This window comes from Mytilus galloprovincialis, chromosome 11 (genome assembly GCF_965363235.1).
Source record: "Mytilus galloprovincialis chromosome 11, xbMytGall1.hap1.1, whole genome shotgun sequence".
NCBI classification, from domain to species: Eukaryota; Metazoa; Mollusca; class Bivalvia; order Mytilida; family Mytilidae; genus Mytilus; species Mytilus galloprovincialis.
This window is the reverse complement of record NC_134848.1, coordinates 19,610,981-19,634,318: the sequence shown is the minus strand read 5'-3', so window position 1 is coordinate 19,634,318 and position 23,338 is coordinate 19,610,981. Positions and strand designations below refer to the sequence as shown.

General features: G+C 33.2%; 1 protein-coding gene across 2 annotated transcripts in view; it reads left to right on the top strand.

Moving 5' to 3' along the window:
- The window catches only part of LOC143051824 (uncharacterized), a 25,270-nt gene extending 1,932 nt beyond the window's left edge, over positions 1-23,338 (top strand). The window contains exons 2-5 of one of the 2 annotated variants that reach the window (XM_076224795.1): positions 8,250-8,517; positions 8,964-9,147; positions 12,735-12,878; positions 16,373-23,338. In XM_076224795.1, coding sequence (XP_076080910.1) covers positions 8,359-8,517; positions 8,964-9,147; positions 12,735-12,878; positions 16,373-20,208 — 4,323 coding nt within the window. In that variant the 5' untranslated portion in view covers positions 8,250-8,358 and the 3' untranslated portion in view covers positions 20,209-23,338. Of the gene's footprint in view, positions 1-8,246; positions 8,518-8,963; positions 9,148-12,734; positions 12,879-16,372 lie in introns of both variants that reach the window. The other variant, XM_076224797.1, reaches the window with a different exon arrangement.

Below are 23,338 nucleotides of genomic sequence, written 5' to 3'. Positions count from 1 at the left end.
ATATAAACAAATAGATTTCATTTGTTTGTGATGCACAACAGTGCTAAGTAAGAATCATATATTAGCTAAAAAGAAATACTTCAATATTTATTGGGATCATCAGGGCAAGTAAATTTTTTTCCGGACAAGTAAAATTTTAGGTTTCACTTGCCCGGGGACAAGTGATCACAACAAATATTTCCACACCCCTGGATGTTATAATTATTTGGAGTATCTTCAAATTATTTTAGAATTTTACTGTGATTCATCAAAACATTCTTATCATATTCGTCAAAGGTTTCAAATAACAATAGTTATAGTATTTTTTTGGGGGGGAAAAACTGATTTTATAATATAAAAAAAGTGTACATATGACTCCTGTACCAAAAATTACAGTTATTGTCATTTGGCAAGAATTTTAACCAATTCAACTTTGAAGGTTTTTTTTAATTTGTTGGTTTACAGATCCGCGGGTCAACCCTATTTTTCTGATGTGCAAAATAAAAACAAAATTCACATTTCATGCTTTTTTTATGAAATTAAAAGCATTACACATTAACAGAATTGATTACAGATGACAAAATGTACATGCTTATTAAATACGATTGCACACATGGTATATGTACATAAGAAATTAAAAAATAATCCGTATGTTTACGTTTCTTAAGATGGACAAATCAACCATAACTGACCTGGAAATGTTGTTTAATTTTGGGCAAATAATTTGCCGAGAAAAACCTGTGTTTAAAACCTATTACAATACATATTAAATTTGTTTTCCTTTTTTATGTAACTATTCCGAATATTAAGACCCTTTTTTAGCTCACCTGACCTAAAAGGTCAAGTGACCTTTTCTCATCACTTGGCGTCCGTCGTCCGTAAACTTTTACAAAAATCTTGTCCTCTGAAACTACTACGCCAAATTTAACCAAACTTGGCCACAATCATCCTTGGGGTATTTAGTTTAAAAAATGTGTCCGATGACCTGGCCATCAAATCAAGATGGCCGCCACAGCTAAAAATAGAACACAGGGGTAGAATGCAGTTTTTGGCTTATAACTCAAAAACCAAAGCATTTAGAGCAAATCTGACATGGGGGTAAAATTGATTATCAGGTCAAGATCTATCGGCCCTGAAATTTTCAGATGAATCGGACAACCTTTTGTTGGGTTGCTTCCCCTAAATTGGTAATTTTAAGGAAATTTTGCTGTTTTTGGTTATTATCTTGAATACTGTTATAGATAGAGGTAAACTGTAAACAGCACTAATGTTCAGCAAAGTAAGATCTATTTTACAAATAAGTCAACATGACTGAAATGGTCAGTTGACCCCTTTAGGAGTTATTGCCCTTTATAGTCAATTTTTAACCATTTTTCGTAAATCTTAGTAATCTTTTACAAAAATCTTATCTTCTCAAACTGCTGTGCCAAATTTAACCAAACATGGCAACAATCATTTTTGGGGTATCTAGTTAAAGAAATGTGTCCGGTGACCCGGCCATCCAAGCAAGATGGCCGCCACGGCCAAAAATAGAACATATGGGGTAAAATGAAGTTTTTGGCTTATAACTAAAAAACCAAAGCATTTAGAGCAAATCTGACAGGATTCAATTGTTTATCAGGATAAGATCTATCCGCCCTGAATTCTTCAGATGAATCGGACAACCTGTTGTTGGGTTGCTGCCCCTGAATTGGTAATTTTAAGGAAATTTTGCAGTTTTTGGTTATTATCTTGAATACTGTTATAGATAAAGGTAAACTGTAAACAGCAATAATGTTCAGCAAAGTAAGATCCACAAATAAGTCAACATGACCGAAATGGTCAGTTGACCCCTTTAGGAGTTATTGCCCTTTATAGTCCATTTTTAACCATTTTTCGTAAATCTTAGTAATCTTTTACAAAAATCTTCTCCTCTGAAACTACTGTGCCAAATTTAAACAAACTTGGCAACAATCATCTTTGGGGTATCCAATTAAAAAAATGTGTCCTGTGACCCGGCCATCAAACCAAGATGGCCGCCACGGCTAAAAATAGAACATAGGGGTAAAATGCAGTTTTTGGCTTATAACTCAAAAACCAAAGCATTTAGAGCAAAGCATATCTGACAGGATTTAATTGTTTATCAGGTCAAGATCTATCTGCCCTGAACTTTTCAGATGGATCAGACAACTGGTTGTTGGGTTGCTGCCCCTGAATTAGTAATTTTAAGGAAATTTTGCAGTTTTTGGTTATTATCTTGAATACTATTATAGATAGAGATAAACTGTAAACAGCAATAATGTTCAGCAAAGTAAGATCTACAAATAAGTCAACATGACCAAAATTGTCAGAGAACTCCTTAAGGAGTTATTGTCTTTTATAGTCAATATTGAACAACTTTTCATCATTTTTGTAACTTGTACAAAAATCTTCTTTTCTAAAACTATGGGCCAAATTTAACCAAACTTGTCCACAATCATTACCTGGGTATCTATTTTAAAAAAGTGTCTAATGACCCTGCCTGCCAACCAAGATGGCCAACATCAGTAAATACAGTAACAGGTGAGCGACACAGGCTCTTGAGAGCCTCTAGTTTTTTTTACAAAGTTGTTAAAATGCAAACATTTAATTATTTTTTGGAAAGTAGAATGCTTAGAACTGCTACATGTATATAAATATGGGTTGTTTTTGACAATACAATGCCAATCCTGCCAACTCTAAAATTGAGAATGGAAATGAGGAATGTGTCAAAGAGACAACAACCTGACCAAATAAAGAGGGTCACCAACAGGTCTTCAATGTAGCGAGAAATTCCCGCATCCGGAGGCGTCCTTCAGCTGGCCCCTAAACAAATATATACTAGTCCAGTGATAATGAACGCCATACTAATTTCCAAATTGTACACAAGAAACTCCCAATTCTCGCGGTATCATCACGATTTTTATCCCTCAGCCCGAATCCCGATATCGGGATCGTAAAACTAGTCAAATCCCGAATTTCACCAAATATATACCTGAGAAAATTATTGTTTACCGATTTTGAAGTTTTTCTGGTCAATTTTAAAAAATCTATAATTTTACCTGGGGGCATATTATGACAAGTTAACGACCCTACGCTAATCAACAGTCACAACAGGTGTCATAATTAGTGGTTGTATGTAATCAGATTACCTAATGAGTCATACAGTCCTCAAAATTAATTTGTATACACAGATTTGGTCAAACAGCCCTCAATTTTAATCAACTTATCATACAAGCACAATTCGCAACATTTGCCGGAGTCCCACAACAAAATCATTATTAATTGAAAGATGAGAACTGTAATGAACTGTCAAGAAAACATTGTTTATCTTGAAATCAGTTTAATTTTTGAAACCAGTTGTTGTGTGTCTGTTGATTTAAAATCGACGCCATTTTGTATTCACTTCTACTGTGTTACTGTATAAGCCTCAGTAGGAGCACCTCTGATAACTCAAATTTTATCCATTTTCTCATTGATACTGATAAGACAATAAGTAAGACCAAATCAAAATCTGTCTCCATCCTTCTAACTTAAGGACATGTAGTTTTAGGTCTTTTGAGTCAAGGTTCATAGATAAGAAGGTCTTTGCAGGGGGAAAAGGGGGTCTCTACTTTTAATCCTATATTTTTAAAGCCATTTTTCTCTATTCTTCAGTTATTTTGTCAATTTTGTAATTAAATAGTACAAGAATCATGCAAATAAAAGAAATCAAGGCCTACAAGCTCATCATTAGTATACCAAAAGAAAAAACAAGAGAACTTAGACTATTTTAGGAGTAAAAAAAAATTCACACTAAAAGTCGCTAACTTGAATTGTAACCCTTAAAAATCTGGTCATTCTTAATATTGAAATGTAAGTTATATTTGATGATAATACATAAATATATAAAGGTTGAGGATGAACACTGATGTGGCCACTTTCATTTTCGACAAAAACCATCTGAAAAGTGACCTTTTTTGGAATTTTGATAGATTTTTCATATTTTAGCTAGAATCGGAGCATTTTTAATGGGTATCTTTCACATAAATTAATTGAAACAGCTGAAATAAGTGTTTACAAAGTGTCTAGAATCTTTCATCAGATGAACTTGAAATTTGAGGCCAAAATCGGCCCTTACCAAACCTTCTCCTTTCTATGATTCTTATACAAGTGTAGATTTTATTTACTTGTATAGGTAAATTAATTTTTGGCCTAGTTTAATGTCCCCTTGACATTAAGAATTTTTACTTTTACAAATATAATTAAAGTTATCCTACATTTTGTATCTTCTCTTCTTCATTGTTCTTGAACTCTTAGAACATCTTTGCTCTAACAGAGTTTCGAATTGTCTGTCCTTTGCATATATCTTTACTAATTATTTTTTAAGTGTTATTTCATGGACAATAAAAATCTTATTTGTCTGTTATCTTCTGAACACTGCTCATTTACAAGTGGCAATTTTTGAAGGTCTTGCGCAAATACTAAAAGATCTTTGTGCATTCAGTTTCTTTGTTCAATTCATGAAATGAAACATTGAACTCTTAACTCATTAATCTGAAAAAAAAATATTAAAGGCAAGGTCATCATTGCTGGTGATCCATTGGATACATCTGTTGTAGAGTTGTCACTGACTCAGATGTACATATATATATATATAAAAATATTTGTTAAAGAAATTTTAGGGGTAAAGTACTAGTGCAAAACAACAAATGTAGCTTATCTAGATCCCCAGGCTGTTTTAGCGCTGTGGTATTCAGCGCTATCTAATTTCAGTGCATGGCTGCTTGGAAGACCACAGCGCTATCCAATCAAATATCAGCAATATTGTTTTTCAAATTTTCAAATTTCCAGTGTTTAGCTTAGCTGTACAATATCAACCATGTGATCAACTGGTTGATTTGTTGAAGATAGATTATTCACCTTTCAAATTCTAATATTGAAGGGATCAGAATCAGTTGAATGAAAGAACAAAATGGCGTCATTGGAAGATCTCCAACTGTGGTAAAGACCTATTTATTTCCCCAAGGTTTCCACCGTTAAGAATAAAAAGGTGCATAAACTTCCTGAAGCAGTTGGATAGTGCTCAATCAATCATTCCCATCTATACTATTAAACGAGAAGACCTAATTTTGTGTGTCGCTTCTCTTCCTTCCACGATTAATTAATCACCATGCCTTTGTGTTCTATAGGTAACATGCATAGTAGCATTTGTCATCCATTCTTATGATTATTCAGATTGAGTTATTTTTGGAGAAAAATGACAAAAAAGGAGTCCGGATATTGATTCCGTCATCAGACTGACTTTTAGTCATAGATAAGACTTCCGATTTAAAACAACCAATAGTATGATAGATAACAAAAATCTAAAAATAAATAAGCCAATCAGAGCGTTCTCCGTATCATGGTGTTTAGATCGCAAGAACCACAACTATTATACCTCCTTAGAGAGGACAATTATTTTATCTACATGTAAACTACGATTATGCTACATTAATATATAGATCCTCTCTGTATTCTGTCTACTGTTTTTTTTTTTTTAAATGTTTACTATTTAAGGGGTCATACCAGTTGCCTATATATTAAAATAAGTAAAACATGTGGAAACAAGAATGTGTCCATAGTACACATTTACCACCTCGGCACTATATTTACTAAGTTTCAAGTTGATTGGACTTCAACTTCATCAAAAACTACCTCGACCAAAAACTTTAACCTGAAGGGGGACGGACGGACGGACGTCACGAACAAACAAACGCACGGATGTACAGGCTAGAAAACATAATGCACATAAATGGGGCATAAAAATTTATTGTTGAAAGTGAAAGTATAATTTGGCAAAAATGAAAGTAGGATAGAGACTAGAGGGAGGCAGGGCTTTTTTTCGGGACTTCAGGATCGGGTGGTTTTAAGCTCGGGATCTGGGAATTGATCAATACGGGATCTGGGAAAGACTGGAATTTCAGGATCAGGAGACCTCTGACCACCCCTCAAATTAGCCTTAGTCAGTCTAAGTCATTTATAAAAGATTCATATTCTACCATTGGCATGTTAATAAGGCTCTCAAAAGAAAAAGCTCTGATACATCCAATTGTGCTAGAAGCATATTTTATTAGACAAATAATGGTCTATATATATGTAGTTACATTTATTTCATGTTTGAAGCGGTGTACATTTTTAATTTAATTTGACTTTTACCAAAAGATGCATTGTATAGCAAAGGAGAAGAATAATTGTGGTCCGAGGTCAGAAACACAAAAATAGTTGAATTTAACAGAAAGGAAACAAATATCGATCTTTGGAAAAAGGGAGAGGGCTTTTGATACCTTTTCTAAAATTCTCCATGATACATAATTATCTTTTACAACATGTACAAACATCATCCTACAACAGTTCACAAGCTGTATATTCCCGCGATTTTGCGGGTGTGTTCTAGTAGTATTTAAGAAAGGTGTACCCTTTCTCTATCAACGTGGTCTTCATCTATTTTTTTTCAAAAATCAATTACAATTATTTCATAACTGGTTACAACTCAACTGGTGAACCTTCTTGGCTTGAAGGAAGTATTCTCATTGTCAAGGGATTCTTTACAATCACTGTAATTTACATTTTTTTTTGTATCTGCATTGTATTACCACCCACTGCCTTTGTACTTAAAAATTCAGCTTTCAGCTATAAAATTTCTTAACCACATCGTGGACTCACTTATTCTTTAGTCTATAAAATGTATAATATTAGTGTAGAGAAAACAAGTAAATGAGTGCATGGTTAAATAAATTAGGTTTGCATGGCCATCTTACTTTTGATACTATTAATTTAAAATATTACAATAACTATCTGTTTCAAAGACTCTTTAACCACTCATATATCAAACTATGAATTGTTCTATCCATAAATGTGAAAAATTAAATCTTTTGTTAAGGGGCTCACAGGTCTTTTTTTTCCTAATATAAGATTTCGCTAAAAAAATAAATGAACTTTATTATATCCTTAATAGAAAAATGAAATAAAAAAATGGGGTCACCTTTCATTTAAGCTCACAATCTGCCTCTGAAAGAAGCATACATTTTTGTTAATGTCCTTTTTTTCTGTTGAACTAATAGGAGAAATAGGTATAAATATCGAAATAAAAAAAGAACTAAATTACAGAAATCGCTAAAATTGTACAATTATTTATTTATGAACAGCTTATTTGAAAACAATAATAAAAAGTGTAGGTCACCGATGGGTTAAAAAAGATATTTCAATTTTAAAGCAAAAAAATGGCATTTTTTGCACCAAAGGGAGATAATTTGGAGCTTTTTCAATGATATAAATATTTTAAAAGTCATCTGGAGCCAAACCGAATTGATTTTTCTGGTTGAATTTTGTACCATATCATAAAGTAATAATTAATAGTGTAATAAATAAAACTTATAATGAAATTCAAAAATTTTTGTACCCACAAGCCTCCTTAAGACTAAAAAAATTGAAGATATTTTTGCCCCGAAAATGGGATTAAACCAGAAACTTTTGTGTTAGTAATCCGATGACTTTATAACCACTTCACCACGGCTTTCACAACATTAAGTAAAACCCATACTACATGATCATACATGTAATATTTAGTTAACTTTTAATTAAAGTTATAATATAGTGTTAACTTTTAATTAATTGAATACAAAATCAATCTTTTTATAATTTATTGTTTTATTTCTATTAAGGTGGCTCGGGCCTATTCGAAGTTTCTATCAGAAGTGCCGTATTTTTGGTTATTTTATTCTTTAAAGAAAATGAATCAAATTGGTCGAAAAAAAATAGGGGGTCACGGACCATTTAAGCTCACAATTTTACTTTTAATCAGGTATGTAAAAGGGACCATTTTTCAATGAAATGATAGGGAAAATAGAGGTGTTGACATATTTTTATCGGAATATCAAAGAAACGTTCTATGACAATTTGCCCAAAACTGTAATATGAAAAGCTGGAATATAGCTTCAAAGAATGAGCCAATAAAAAACATAGGTCACCGATAAGGAAAAAAAAATATTTTGCCTTAAAACCCAAATTTTGGCGGGAAAATGGGGAAAATGGGTGAAATGTCATTTTGACCCTTTAACAAATACGGATAAAAACGAAAATATTCTATTAGTCACATAACTACAATTATTTAACATTTCTAATCAATCAAAATATTTAAAAAAATTATATCGAATTTACGACAATTACTTTTGTAATTCATGCGTGAAATTATGCGCAGTCGAATAGTCCCGAGCCACCTTAAGCTTCTAAATATAACATTGTATTTTGAGCAGGTTAGAGATTGAATGACATAAGAACACAACATTTTTGTGTGTCAGGACTCAGATGGTGAACAGAAATGGTGATACTGCAATAAGGGATCAATAACGATATCCTACTAAGATGGCCACTGAAGGAGAAGACAATATCAATATGGCTACTGGAGCAGAAGGCAGTATAAACATAAAAATGAATGGAGAGGAATCCCCTGTAGATGTGGTGTCTCTTGTTGACCAGAGAGAGATTTCCAAGGAGGACTGTCTCAAACTTGTTCAGTCTATAGTAAGCGTTTAGAATGGCTATTAAATGGGTGAAGATGTGTAGAATAAGACTTCTCATATTCTCCCTGAAACCAGCAGACTTTTCTGAATAAATTTGAATACATAATTGTTCTCTGACCCATGTGTAAAATAAAACTTGTTTTTCTGCCCTCCCGTATATATTTTTACTCATTTGAATATGATCCACATCAAAATCTGAAAATCACAAAAGGCAGCTGTTCATATAGAACTATCTACACTTGGGTTCTAGCTGAATGTGAATTCAAATAACCCTAGATCTGTCTCTAAATAACTTTTTGACATTATGCAGAACTTGTATAAACATGCATGATTTTAAGCAATAGTGGACAAATTAACAGACATATTTAAATAGACTTCAAAGGAGAAACATGAGATATTTTTGAATGAAAATAATTTGTTTACAGTGTCTTAATTTCTATATTTCAGTGTAAGAAGCTTGCTGTAGAAGGAGATGAAATGATGTTTATGACAGTTAACCTGACACAGAAGACAACTACATGTGTAGGATCTCAGCTTGGTGTCAACTTCCTAAACCACAAACCTCATACAAGCAAGGGAGATCACCCAGACAACCCAAACATTTCACAGATGTTTCAGCAATTTCTTGAAGGTCTGCTTTATTAACAGGGAGAGAATCAAGCATTTTTGAAAGGGGACATAATTAAAGAAAACTTAATATATACATTTAATTGCCAAAAACTTTTTGATGATTTTTTCCATTAAGAAAATTACATGTTTTATGCCTTTGCTGTATTGTAGAGGGCATTACTGTTTACCCTTGTCCTTCTATATGTATGTATTGTAGAGGGCATTAATATTTACCCTTGTCCTTCTATATGTACGTATTGTAGAGGGCATTAATATTTACCCTTGTCCTATATGTATGTATTGTAGAGGGCATTACTATTACCCTTGTCCTTCTATATGTATGTATTGTAGAGGGCATTAATATTTACCCTGTATTGTAGAGGGCATTAATATTTACCCTTGTCCTTCTATATGTATGTATTGTAGAGGGCATTAATATTTACCCTTGTCCTTCTATATGTATGTATTGTAGAGGGCATTAATATTTACCCTTGTCCTTCTATATGTATGTATTGTAGAGGGCATTAATATTTACCCTTGTCCTTCTATATGTATGTATTGTAGAGGGCATTAATATTTACCCTTGTCTTTCTATATGTATGTATTGTAGAGGGCATTAATATTTACCCTTGTCCTTCTATATGTATGTATTGTAGAGGGCATTACTACTTACCCTGTATTGTAGAGGGCATTAATATTTACCCTTGTCCTTCTATATGTATGTATTGTAGAGGGCATTACTATTTACCCTTGTCCTTCTATATGTATGTATTGTAGAGGGCATTAATATTTTCCCTTGTCCTTCTATATGTATGTATTGTAGAGGGCATTTCTATTTACCCTTGTCCTTCTATATGTATGTATTGTAGAGGGCATTACTATTTACCCTTGTCCTTCTATATGTATGTATTGTAGAGGGCATTAATATTTACCCTTGTCCTTCTATATGTATGTATTGTAGAGGGCATTAATATTTACCCTTGTCCTTCTATATGTATGTATTGTAGAGGGCATTACTATTTACCCTTGTCCTTCTATATGTATGTATTGTAGAGGGCATTAATATTTACCCTTGTCCTTCTATATGTTTGTCCAAAAGTTGGTTTCCATTCTATTATTTTAGTTTGCCTCAACCAAATGTCATAAAACTAATACACAATGTCTGTTCTTACAAAACACAGATCAAATTTCAATTTTCGTGGCATCACACAAACTGTTTTAGAGTAACTCCCCTTTTCAAATGGAAACATTGCTGAATTTTCTGTTTCTGTTCCATAACCTTAGTTTGTCTCAATAAAATGTTATGAAACTTATACACAATGCTTATTACCACAAAATACAGATCAAGTGTTTTGGTGGTGTGACTTTAACCGTTCTCGAGTTAACAAATGCCCGTTTACAAATTGCAGAAATTTTTGTTTCCATACTCCTACTTTAGTTTCCCTCAACAAAATGTTATGTAAGTTGTACACGATGCTTATTACCACAAAATACAGATGAATCTAATATTTACAAAACTTAGATCAAGTACAAATTTGGGTAGTGTCACTTTTTCTGTTTTTGGGGAAAGACGGCTTCAAGCCGTCAATTCCCTAATGGGGTTGGCCAGAGTATCATTCCCTCACGTCAATCATTTTGTTTTGATAGTTTGGAAACCCCCTCAAAATGTCATACTAAAATTAATGACAAGGAGAACAGATTGACTTTAAATACATTTTTTACACATTTCCCTTCTGTTTCTCGTGAAATTATCGTATATTGAGCTTTCCCTTACACTATATACGTTTCTTTTACAGTCCGGAAAAATCAGTATTACGAAATATTCTAAATATATCTAACCTAGTGACGTCATTGTTGGAATGCCACACAGGGATATCCTTTATTCATTATAAAAATATTCACAGTATTTGTATACTAATTTAAAATCTGTATTTGTTAAATGTAAACCTAATGATGTTTGCTGTAGTGTAGATCATTCACACATCAACATGCAATGCTTTAATCTGAGGCTATAAACAGATAATTTGTAGGTCAACTTTCGCGGTAAACAATGTCAATGGGGATACATGAGATTGGGGAGAGAAACGACAGTTTTCATTGTTTCTGTAAAGTTCTGTTTTTAGAATATTCCTCCAATTCAGGAGCACCTCCATTGATGAGTAATTATACACTAAAATCAAAGTAAATGTTTCTGAACACTTAAAATGTGACATTAAGTATATGATAAGTAGTCTTCTATATAAAAAAAATTTTGTGAAGCAACATAATTATTGAAATGGTTAAAAAAAAATTAAAAAAATTAAAAGGTTGCTTTTTGTAGTTTATACCTATTGAGATTGGGGAGAGCAACTGCAGTTTTCATTCTTTCTGTAAAGTTATGTTTTTAGAATATTTCTCCAATTAAGGAGCACCTCAATTGATGAGTAATTACCCACTAAAATGAAAGTTAATGTATCTGAACACTAAAATGTCACATTAAGTATATATATGATAAGTGGTCATCAATTAAAAAATAATTTTGCGTACCAACATAATTATTGTAGTGGTCATTTTTTTTTCCATTTTTTTTTTTAAATATTGCTTTTTGTAGTTTAAAGCTATTTAGTCATGAATTTTACAGATATATCAAAATGTGGGATCTGGAAACAAACTTCACACAGCTTATATCAATCATATTTGATTTTATAAGTACATGTATCCCTGTGATGAGAGTTGTAACTGGGAACTTTATCAATGGAAAATTAAAACTGAATAGATTTTTCAGTCCTCACTTTCTTGAGAATACTGTCACAAAAAATTGAGAACGGTCTGAGCCTGCCGTTCAGTTGTACATAATTAAAATTCTAAAATATATTGTAGTAGTTGTTAAATTCAATTGAATTTTAGATAATTAACTCCCAACTTTAATCAAATGTTTTGATTTAGAAGGTGCAGATCTCATTGGTCCAAATTGTCTCTATGATGAATTCTTGACTAAGGAAATGAAATAACAATAAACAACAATCAGTTTCATTATTGTTAGCCTTTCTATATGTTCTAGCTGTTCTTTTGCTCATTCTTTGTATGTAGACTATCAAAAGATACCCCCCTAAAAATTGAAACAATGGCCGTCTTTTCCCTCAGAGCTCTTCAGCTCTTTGATTCAGTTATGTCCCTTTATAACTTTATATGATATGCAAGCAAGGGCATCCATGGGACACATTCTTCATTTATTCTCTAATAGTGAGAGGGTATAAGCCCTACTACCCTGAAGCTGCCACTCACTAAGTGTCCATTTACACTTTTTTTTGGTATGACAAAATGTAAAAAAGAGGAAACCAACAACAGATTTATGATAAAAATCACTAACAAAAACAATTTACTTAACTTTCATTTATAATACAATGTATACTTATATATAGAGAGTTCTACTGCCACTAAAACAAATTTTTACTTTTGCCCTCTAAATGGTAATCTGAACCAGACTTTTTTAATATTAGAAATTCAACTAATGGCCTGACCTTCATTTTATTTTTGAGTACAAACAATGAATTTACCAATAGTCCTTAATATTTAATGCTTTCATAAAAAGAAATGAACTGTATACACATATTTATATTTTTATTTCAGATCATTATGAAATTTCCAATATATGTGATGACAAACAAATACCATTCAGTCCAGCGAGCTCTGTGATTATGGAGTCCCCGTCATATACACCCTTCTCTTCACCACGGCCTTATAAAGCTGTCAAACTACCAAGCAGTAAATCAGGTGAGCTGTATATACAGTATGAATTAAAGGGTTTTTAATAAATCTGTGTTAGATATCAATGACACTACAACAAAAGGACAACATTATATCTTCCCTTTTTGTCTGGCCTGCAAAGAAGGTTGAGGGAAGCTAGAAATAAGAGTCAGTCAGTCAAGGTCACTACTTGTACAATTTTAAGAAAGTAGATAATGATATAATTATGTAAGTAAATTTTGTTATGTCAATTTTTCTTATTTTTAAAGGTTTGAATAATCTTCACTTAATTTTTCTTGTAAAAGTAATTATTTTTCCAGTCCCTAAAATTCTCAAGTTCTTACATGTACAAACTTACCTTAACCCTTTCACCGATTGCTGCCCAGACAGAAGCTACTCAGAGACGATGGCTTCCCTGGCTACTATTACTCAAGTGGGAGATCTTCAAAATAAATGTCAATAAAAACTTGTTTGTAGTTATTTGTGTATTTATTTCATTCACTAACACCATGTTTACAGTTTTGTTCATGTTTTGATAATTTTTTCCTCACAAAATATTAAAATTTTCAAATTTTTGGCATTATCTAGGTGAAATTCTCGAAATTCTGCTCTTTGACCCCACATCGTAATTTTTTTAACCCAAAACAGCAAAATTTTGAAAATTTTTTTGAGGCTGTACAAATTCCCCACACTGAACGATGTCCATTCCAAGTGTTTTGTACAGAAAACGTCATTTTATGTCAAGAAAGTATACTAGTTTGGCTTCAATTCTTCCATATTCTTTCAAAAAAAATGTTCCCTCATTTCAAATTCTCGTAAATTACGTAAATCTCCTCTGATTTTGACACAGTTTTCAACAAAGGAAAGCGCCATTTTTGTCGAGCCTGCATCTTTTGTTGCAGAAAGCTCGACATAGGGATAGTGATCCGGCGGCGGCGGTGTTAGCTCACTTCTTAAAAGCTATATATTTTAGAAGGTGGAAGACCTGGATGCTTCATATTTTGTATATAGATGCCTCATGTTACGAAGTTTCCGTCAGTCACATGTCCATTGTCCTTAACCTCATTTTCATGGTTTAGTGATCACTTGAAAAAAAAGTTCAGATTTTTTGTAATGTTAAATTTTCTCTTACTGTAAATAATAGGATAACTATATTTAGTATGTGCGTACCTTGCAAGGTCCTCATGCCCGTCAGACAGTTTTCACTTGACCTCGACCTCATTTCATGGATCAGTGAACAAGGTTAAGTTTTGGTGGTCAAGTCCATATCTCAGATACTATAAGCAATAGGGCTAGTATATTCGGTGTATGGAAGGACTGTAAGGTGTACATGGCCAACTGGCAGGTGTCATCTGACCTTGACCTCATTTTCATCGTTCAATGGTTATAGTTAAGTTTTTGTAATTTGGTCTGTTTTTCTCATACTTTATGCAATAGGTTTACTATATTTGTTGTATGGAATGATTGTAAGGTGTACATGTCTAGCGGGCAGATGTCATCTGACCCTGACCTCATTTTCATGGTTCAGTGGTTATAGTTAAGTTTTTGTGTTTTGGTCTGTTTTTCTCATACTTTATGCAATAGGTTTACTATATTTGTTGTATGGAATGATTGTAAGGTGTACATGTCTAGCAGGCAGATGTCATCTGACCTTAACCTCATTTTCATGGTTCAGTGGTTATAGTTAAGTTTTTGTGTTTTGGTCTGTTTTTCTCATACTTTATGCAATAGGTTTACTTTATTTGTTGTATGGAATGATTGTAAGGTGTACATGTCTAGCGGGCAGATGTCATCTGACCTTGACCTCATTTTCAAGGTTCAGTGGTCAAAGTTAAGTTTTTGGTGTTTGGTCTTTTTATCGAATACTATATGTCATAGGTCAGCTATATTTGGTGTATGGAAATATTTTATGATCTAAATGTTAGTCGTGCAGGTTTTATTTGACCTTGACCTGGTTTTCACGGTTTATTGCTCAGTGTTAAGTTTTGTGTTTTGGTCTATTTTCTTAAACTATAAGCAATAGGTCAACTATATTTGTTGTATGGAAGCATTGTTAGCTGTACATGTCTGCCTGGCATATGGTTCAACTGACCTTGACCTCATTTTCATGGTTCATGTTAAGTTTATGTGACAGTCGTAATAAAGCTTTATATTTAGGAGTATCAACATAATATCAATGATTAGTAAAGAAGGCGAGACATTTCAGTGTGTGCACTCTTGTTACACTTTCATCCAGGTATTCATCAAAGAAAGATAACTCATTTTTGCACTGTTTTCAGCGGTAAATATAAAAGAGGTATTCCGATCCCGGTAAAACGGGACTCATCGTCAGCTGTCTGGAGCGTGAATCCCGGTAAACCGGGACCCATCGGCGAAAGGGTTAAACAAAATTTCTCTGGTTTGCTCATCTTTTTTTGTTAGAGTTCAATGTTTTATCTCAAGTCAAGATCTTAAGTAATTGTGCAAGGCCTGAAAATAAACAGACAAATGAAATTTTCATTGTCCGTGAAATTACACTTAAATGATTAGTAAAGATATCTGCAAAGGACAGACAATATAAAAATCTGTTAGAGCAAAGAAATCCAGAGAAATTTAAGAAATGAAGATGGTATGACTATTTAACTGAATGTCTATAGCTAAGGGACATAACTAAGCCAATAAAATAATTTACCTATACAAGAATAAATGAAATAAAATAAAATACACTTGTGTAGGTATCCTACAAATAAAAGTAAATAGCGATAACTTGAACAAGTAGTACCCAAGACTGACTGTTGAAATCCACTTGAGCTGAAGTGTAACAAATTCATCATATTAGGGGGATGATATGCTTATGGGATATAGAGGTAAAAAAGTGTGAGGGTGTGGGACGGATAGGGAGAATGGGGATGTGGGACAAGGGGTTAAACAAAAGGGATCTAGAAAAAGGAAATAAATGTGAAAAGTGAGAAAAAAATATAAAAAGGTGGGATTTGGATAATAGGCTATCCCAAATCACATCCCTACCCTCGTGTGCCTTTATTTTTGTGATTTTTTAATACAATCGACACAAGTGGGAGATTTACTATTACAATTTCAAAAATGCTTCATCCAAATAATTCTAATGTTGTTTAAGGTAGATTCATGGTATACTGCCATCTTCGATTGTACAATCACAGTTTAGATCTTTGCTCAAATCTGCAAACTTTGAGACACATTGGCAATTTGTAGACTGTTTATTTATAGAAAGAAAACTTAGTGATTTATTGCATTATCCAAAATGTTTAAATACATGCCAAATATTTGTGTTTTTAAAATCATTTTTCAGCTAAGCCATTTAAGGGGATTTAACTATAATAAATCTGAGGAAATATATACCTATGATCTACCCTAACATTAAAGTTTTATTTTGTGATATGCATCCGGTGACAATTTTCACAAAAATTTAATTAACACTATATCATGTATATGGAATTTATTATGAACTGCCACGGTCTATATCTCTTGTCAGAAGATATATACAATTCTGATTATTTTTGCAGGTAAACTTTTGACCCCTAAAATTGAAGTGATGGAATCTGATTTTGATGGTAATTCTACAGCTACAGACAGTCAGGAAGATGATAACCAGCTGAGCTTAGAATCGTATGTCAACTCTCTTCCATTGACAGAACAAAGCTTTCTTATAGGATCTCCAAAGTCTCCGGCCATACAACAAGTGATCACAAACCAAGGTGTATTAGCACGCCTGCTATCACCAAGTGGTCAAGGTCTTCCACCATTCCACAGATTTCAAACACCAACCATTCCAAATTCTTCTGCAGTCCCTGTTTTTCAACCACCAGTTATTCAAAACTCGACTAACTTCACAGGAATCCAGTCTCCTGCCATACAGAATGCAGCAGAGCTTCTGTCAACCAATCAGAATGAATTTCCGTCTCCAACTTCAATGAATATAAGATCAGTTTTAGCACGATTGTTAACACCTTCCAGACCTCCAATGAATGCAACACAACAAATTTCAACATCAGTTCCATCTTTTCCAACACCAACCAGTTTTCAATCAGTTAAACCACAAACAACTCAAAACCAATCTAGTTCAGTTCCAATTAGCCTTCATCCCATCCAGCTACAACAAGTTGTAAACCAATCAGAACCGTCCAATTCTTTTACACCTGTTCAACCACCATCTGAATCAAGGAGTGAGAAACTGTCTTCTGGTGTTAAGAGAGGACGAGGTCGTCCTAAAGGGAGTTTTAAGAGAGCTGAGGTGCCAATGGAGAGTGAAACAGATGAAACTGAAAATGAGGCTGAAAAGATTGATAAAAAGTCTGATAAGACTGTGACATTGCGTAGTGGTCGAAGGGTCAGAGTTCCTTCATGGAGAAAAGATATATTGGAAGAATCACTGAAAAATAACAGAAAGAAAATGGAAGAAATGACAGATATTCAGATTAAGCAGGAACGTATATCACCAACTTTCCCAGAAACTCCAGAGGATGACCAGGATGAGGATGTTCGTGTAGAGTTTGATTTTGATATTCTGGCCGAACTAAAGAAAGAATCTGATCTGGAACCTGACCAGAGTGATGACTCTAGTTGGTGTGGAACAGTTCACTTAACCTCTGGTGATGATTCAACTCCAAGTAGAGTTCCTTTTAAGTTTACATTTCCAGGTGAAAAGAAACAGAAATTGGAGGAGAAAGAAAACGATACTGTTAAAGTTGTTCAGAATGAGGAGGTAGAGGTTAGCTATGACAACACGTTAAGTTCCTTGGGACTTGCACGTAAACGAGCGAGAACCATTAACAGGTGTCCAGATTTTACAGGTAAAGGACACATATGGAGATGTGAAGATGGGAGGTTTAATTACTACCAAATGTATACCGCACAAAATATATCATGGGGTCGGCAGTTCACCTGTAAAATATGTAAACGTGTCATGCAGGGAAATGAGAGCTTAAAAACTCATTGTTTTACACATGAGGCTTTTAATAAATTGCACCCTGTTTGCCAGGCCTGTGACAGAATATTTGATAATCATCAAGCATTAGAAGACCACATTGGGGAGCATGAGAAACTTTACTCCTGTCATACATGTCAGGTCAAATTCGTATCTAAACTTGCACTGATTCAACATTTGAACTGGGTTCACAAGGAGATGTACAGCTGCCCTCGGTGTGATAAAACTTTTACTTCATCAAAAGACCTAAGTAACCATTTAGAAGAATGTTTTGACGAGAAAGCCCTAGTAACAAGAGGAGGAATGAAGCATTTGACAGAGGACTGGATTGGTATAAAGGAGGATGGAAAGGTAACGTTCAAATGTCGCTCATGTAAAGATGTCTTTGAGACTGTGGAGGAATACAATAAACACATGCTGCAGCACAAATCAAAGTTTGTTCAGAAACTAAATGAAAAGCTAGAAAAAAGTATGTCAGCAGATAAAACATCAAACGAGGTCAGTGATGACAAATCCACAACATGTGAATTGTGTAATAAAATCTTTGAAAGTCCCATTCATTTGGAAAAACATAGGAAAAATAAACACAAAAAAGACCCAGATGATGATGAAGATACTGAGGAGGATGTGTCAGCTGACGCCTATAAATGTTCATCATGTAATATACATTTCGACTCAGCAATTGGCTTTTCTCATCACTGTACGAAATATCACCCTGACAATCCAATGATTTCATTGATAGATGACACAGATTTTCCTTGCCATTTATGTTCAAAGAGGATGCGTTCAAAGGAAGGCTACGATACTCATATCAAGATGCATGATAATATGATGAAGAAACAATGCAAAATGTGTGGGACTTTCTTGCATCAGGAAGCTAGCATTGATTTACACTGCTGCATTAAAGAAGGTTCTGAATTTACATGTGATAAATGCTCTCTTAGTTTCTATGATCACGGCTTCCTTGCTGGACATCAGCATCATGTACATGGTAAACCAATGGAGGATATCAAGGTCAAGGACAATGTTAAAGGGCAGCCCATCTGTAATATTTGTGGCAAGACTTTCAAGAAAGTTTCTGATTTGGAAGGACATAGGTCTATACATACAGGAGAATTGCCGTTTGTTTGCCATTTGTGTCACAAGAGTTTCCGTCTGCGTTCAACCCTGAAAACCCATTTAATGACTCACAGGGACTTCCATGAGTTCATGTGTGAAGTCTGTGGAAGAACTTTTAAACTCATTGAAAGCTTACGACTCCATCGACGCCTTCACAATAAAACTTGCTACTTCAAATGTAAACATTGTCCACGAGAGTTTCGAGCTTATGATGGACTGAAGTACCACATGCTGCAATGTCACAAAGATGAGGTGAAAGGGAAAAAATTGAAAATTTACAAATGTGAACATTGCAATAAAGATATGGCCACTCATCAACAATACGTCAGACATGTAAGCATCCATACCAATGAGAAACCATTACAATGTGATCAATGTGGTACTCGTTGGGCCACCATCTCACAACTTAATGCACATAAGAAAAAACACAACGCCGAAAATTTGAAGTTTGCCTGTGATGTATGTAACATTAAATTCCCAATTCTTTCCAAACTTAAGCGCCATGTGAAAACAGCCAAACACATTGATAATTGTAGAATTAAAACTTTACCAATAGATACTGTCCATCTAGAAGAGGAAGCCGGGGCTGATCCACCGCATAATAATAGTCGTATTATCGCTGATGTTACAGACATAGAAGAGAAAGTAGAAATTATGTTTTATGAAATAAATTTACCGGAAGATGAGAACTCTCTTGGTGATGAGACTTCAATGATTTACGACATATCTGTTGTTCCCGAGAACCAGAACGGTGGACTATTTCAAGCCTCAACTTCAAATGGTGTTGGGACAGACTTGCCAAGTGCTGCCACTTCGTCTGTTATAGAGAGGTCAAATAATAGCTCACAGTTAGAGCAAACTGCAATTAATGCTATTACAGGTAGTAATTCTGAACTTCAAGACGCCATTGGAACAATAACAGGAAACACAAATTCTGAAAATGTGCAAATACAGCAGGCTGTTGTCACTGCTATGATGCAAGCCATAAATACCAAGAATGTGAATACAAGTCAGGTACACAAGTCTGTAGATGTTAAAAGTAATGTTAATTCCAATAGTGTTTTAGAAGTGTCCCCTGCTGGAGCATCAGCTGATACTCAGGTTATAGATCAGGTCACTAAAATTGGAGCTGTAGCAGAAAAGTTAAATGCAGAAGTGGATGAAATTTCAGCAGTGACGAATTCTGATAAATTTGACACAAATCTACAATTAACCCAGAGTTACGACACAACTTCTGACACTGAAAACACAGACCTTATAAGTACAGAGGGGTCAGCTACAGAAATTGATTCATGATGCTACGATGATTAATTGTTTATAATTTCTTTTTCTTTCTTATTCAATTTGTTGAGGTGCGTAACACAATACTTTTTATTGATTTTTAATGAAATGTGAATTTATCAATCTGTGTTGATTTTTTTTATGAATTTTTTCAATGTTCCCAACTTCTCTTAAATTTATATTGTTTAGTTAAGAGGTAGGGAAAACATTACTTCTTTAAGGTAAATGAAATATTTGGTTTGTAATGTTCTCTATAAATTGACATTTTCTGGATTTCACCAATGCTGCAAGGAATTACATTAAAGGGGCTACGAGATTATATTATTTGTTTTGCTCAGTCATTACTGAAATAATAATTAACTTTTAGCAACCAGTATGGTTCAATTTTGTCAAAGTAAGCTAAAAAAAACATTGATTATGAATTATTCACTTGCAAGTGAATAATTTGACCTCATTGAATCCATATTCATGTGAACTTCAATTTAACCCCTTAGCTTGAGATGAATAACACGTGAATTGTATGTTTAAAGTTATGTAAAGAAAAAGAATGTCAACATTAAAAAAGAAACAAAGGTAAATCATTTGATTAATTGATTCAATCCACAAAATATCATTCTGAAACAGGTAAAAACGATGATAAACATTTATTTTTCATCTATAATATGAAATTAAATAGACTTAGAATAATCCAACAGCACGAGTTTGCTAATCTATTTATATCTTTATTTATTTTTACATCGCTTATATGGTCATCAAATGACTTAAGAGGTCAACTCAATAAATAATAAGATGGTGTCTTGACTAAATTACGCACAAAACAAAGCTACATATTTTCATGCCGGTGCCCTGTTAATTCTTTATTCCAGACTTTCATAGATATAGGAAGATGTGGTGTGAGTGCAAATGAGACAATTCTCCATCCAAATAACAATTTATAAAAGTAAACCATTATAGGTCAATGTACTGCCTTCAACACGGAGCCTTGGCTCGCACCAAACAACAAGCTATAAAGGGCCCCAAAATTACTAGTGTTAATCCATTCAAACAGGAAAACCAACAGTCTAATCTATATTAAAAAACAAAAAACGAGAAACACTAATAAATTACATAAATAAACAACAACTACTGTACATCAGCTTCCTGACTCAGGACAGGTGCAAACATTTGCAGTGGGATTAAACGTTTTAACAGTACCAAACATTCTCCCTTTTTCTGAAACAATAGTATAACATCACAACATAGAAAAACACGATAAAATATCAATTGGAAGGCTTAACTCAATCAAAAAACATACATTTTATAGTTTGGATTAAATGTTTTACATTGTTATCAATAAAATATGAGAATTTGGTGAACATGAATTTGACAGCTAGTGCCCCTTTAAGGCGTATAAAGAATCTGAAATTTAATATTGGGGATGCATAGAACTATGTGCAAAGAAAGACATCACAGTCCTTGTATATAAGGTATCAATTAACAAAAAAGAAAAAGAGATAAATTGGATAAGAATTAAAATAAAAATGTGGCCTGAGAATAAATTCTTAACAAAATAATCTTATGATTGTCTTTAATAACAGTAGGCTGTGTCTGCATTTTGCCACAACTTTTATGTGACAATTTGCAGGGCAATTAGCCTCCTTTTTTTTTGTTACAATTTAATAATTCTTATAGGATTTGCATATTAGGGAATATGTTGATATGATTGGTTGAGAGGACTTCCGTTAGTTGATCTTAACGTTGGTCATTTTTCGAAAGACGACGTTGACTGAACTTCTTTTCGTAACCAATGTAAACAAGATGGCAGCAATAGTAACAAAGACATTCATTTTTTTTATTTTCAATGGAAGTTAATCGTTAAATAAAATAATACACAAAAACATTCGTTTCAATGATAATTAGAGTTTTTGCAGTTTAATTTTTTATCAGATAGCAAATTTCATTGAGTACATATTTTTGCGTTAACCAACAAATATATTCATGCGCCAGGCATATTCAATGACATAAATATACAATTTATGTGTAATAGAGGTAACGAGTGGAGAAAAATATATTTCCTATCTCCAATTTAAAAGAATTATAAGGATTAAACACCTTTTTAAAGGAATTTAATGGTGTGTTAACTGGACCAAGTCACCCACAAACATATCATAAAAGTCTGAAGTTTGTGAGTAAATTGGTCGAGTTTATACACCAATAAATTCCTTTGAAAAGGTGTTTAATCCTATAACATTTCACATCCTTCCTTCTTAAACACCCACTTTGATGTAATTGTCAATATGTTCTAAAAAAATATTGCCACATTAAATTAAGCATTCAATCTTTTTTATAACATTTATATTTTATGTGTTACATTGTACTTTTGTAATAATATTCAAGTTAAGAAAAAGTTATCTGTGTGTTTTATTTTTATTGAATGATTTAATACATTTGTATAAAGTTCTGAATTTTTTATGTTTGTAAGACTTAAAAGTTCAGATAGTTCATACTCAACATGAAATTTTAAGGATGTTAGAATGTTTTTTATGAGTGTAAATAAGAATTTATAGAGCGAGTTTTGAATTTAGATATTTTTGACATTTTGAAATGTATATATTTGCTGTTAAGATTATATATAAGTAAAATGAAATTCAAAAAACTGTCCTAGAAATAAGAAAAACAATTTATAATAATATAATGTATTTGCTCAAGTGGTTCTTGCATTTCCTTTTGTCCATTAAGAATATTTACACAGATAGATCAAATCTAAATATGGTCCAAAACACAGTAGTCAGTCATTTTTAACCAATCATTTTCTTATATCATACAACAGGCTTTTACAAATTGTGACTTGGATGGAGAGTTGTCTCATTGGTACTCATACCACATCTTATTATATCTATCAAATGTAATACTAAAACAAGTTTTTTTCACAATTTGATTTTAAATGTGAAATAGGCAAAAATGTAGATATAATGGACAAATGGAAATGGTAAATCCACCATTGGTGTACTACTCACGTGTCATGGTGTAGTGTATCTGAACCAATTGTTTGTGATTTGTATGTTAAATGATGATTTGATCACAAGAAGTAGTATACACCAAGGAGACATGTAAAGTTTCCTGTAATATTTCATACAAAACGATTAAACTCTCCATTACTGATTAT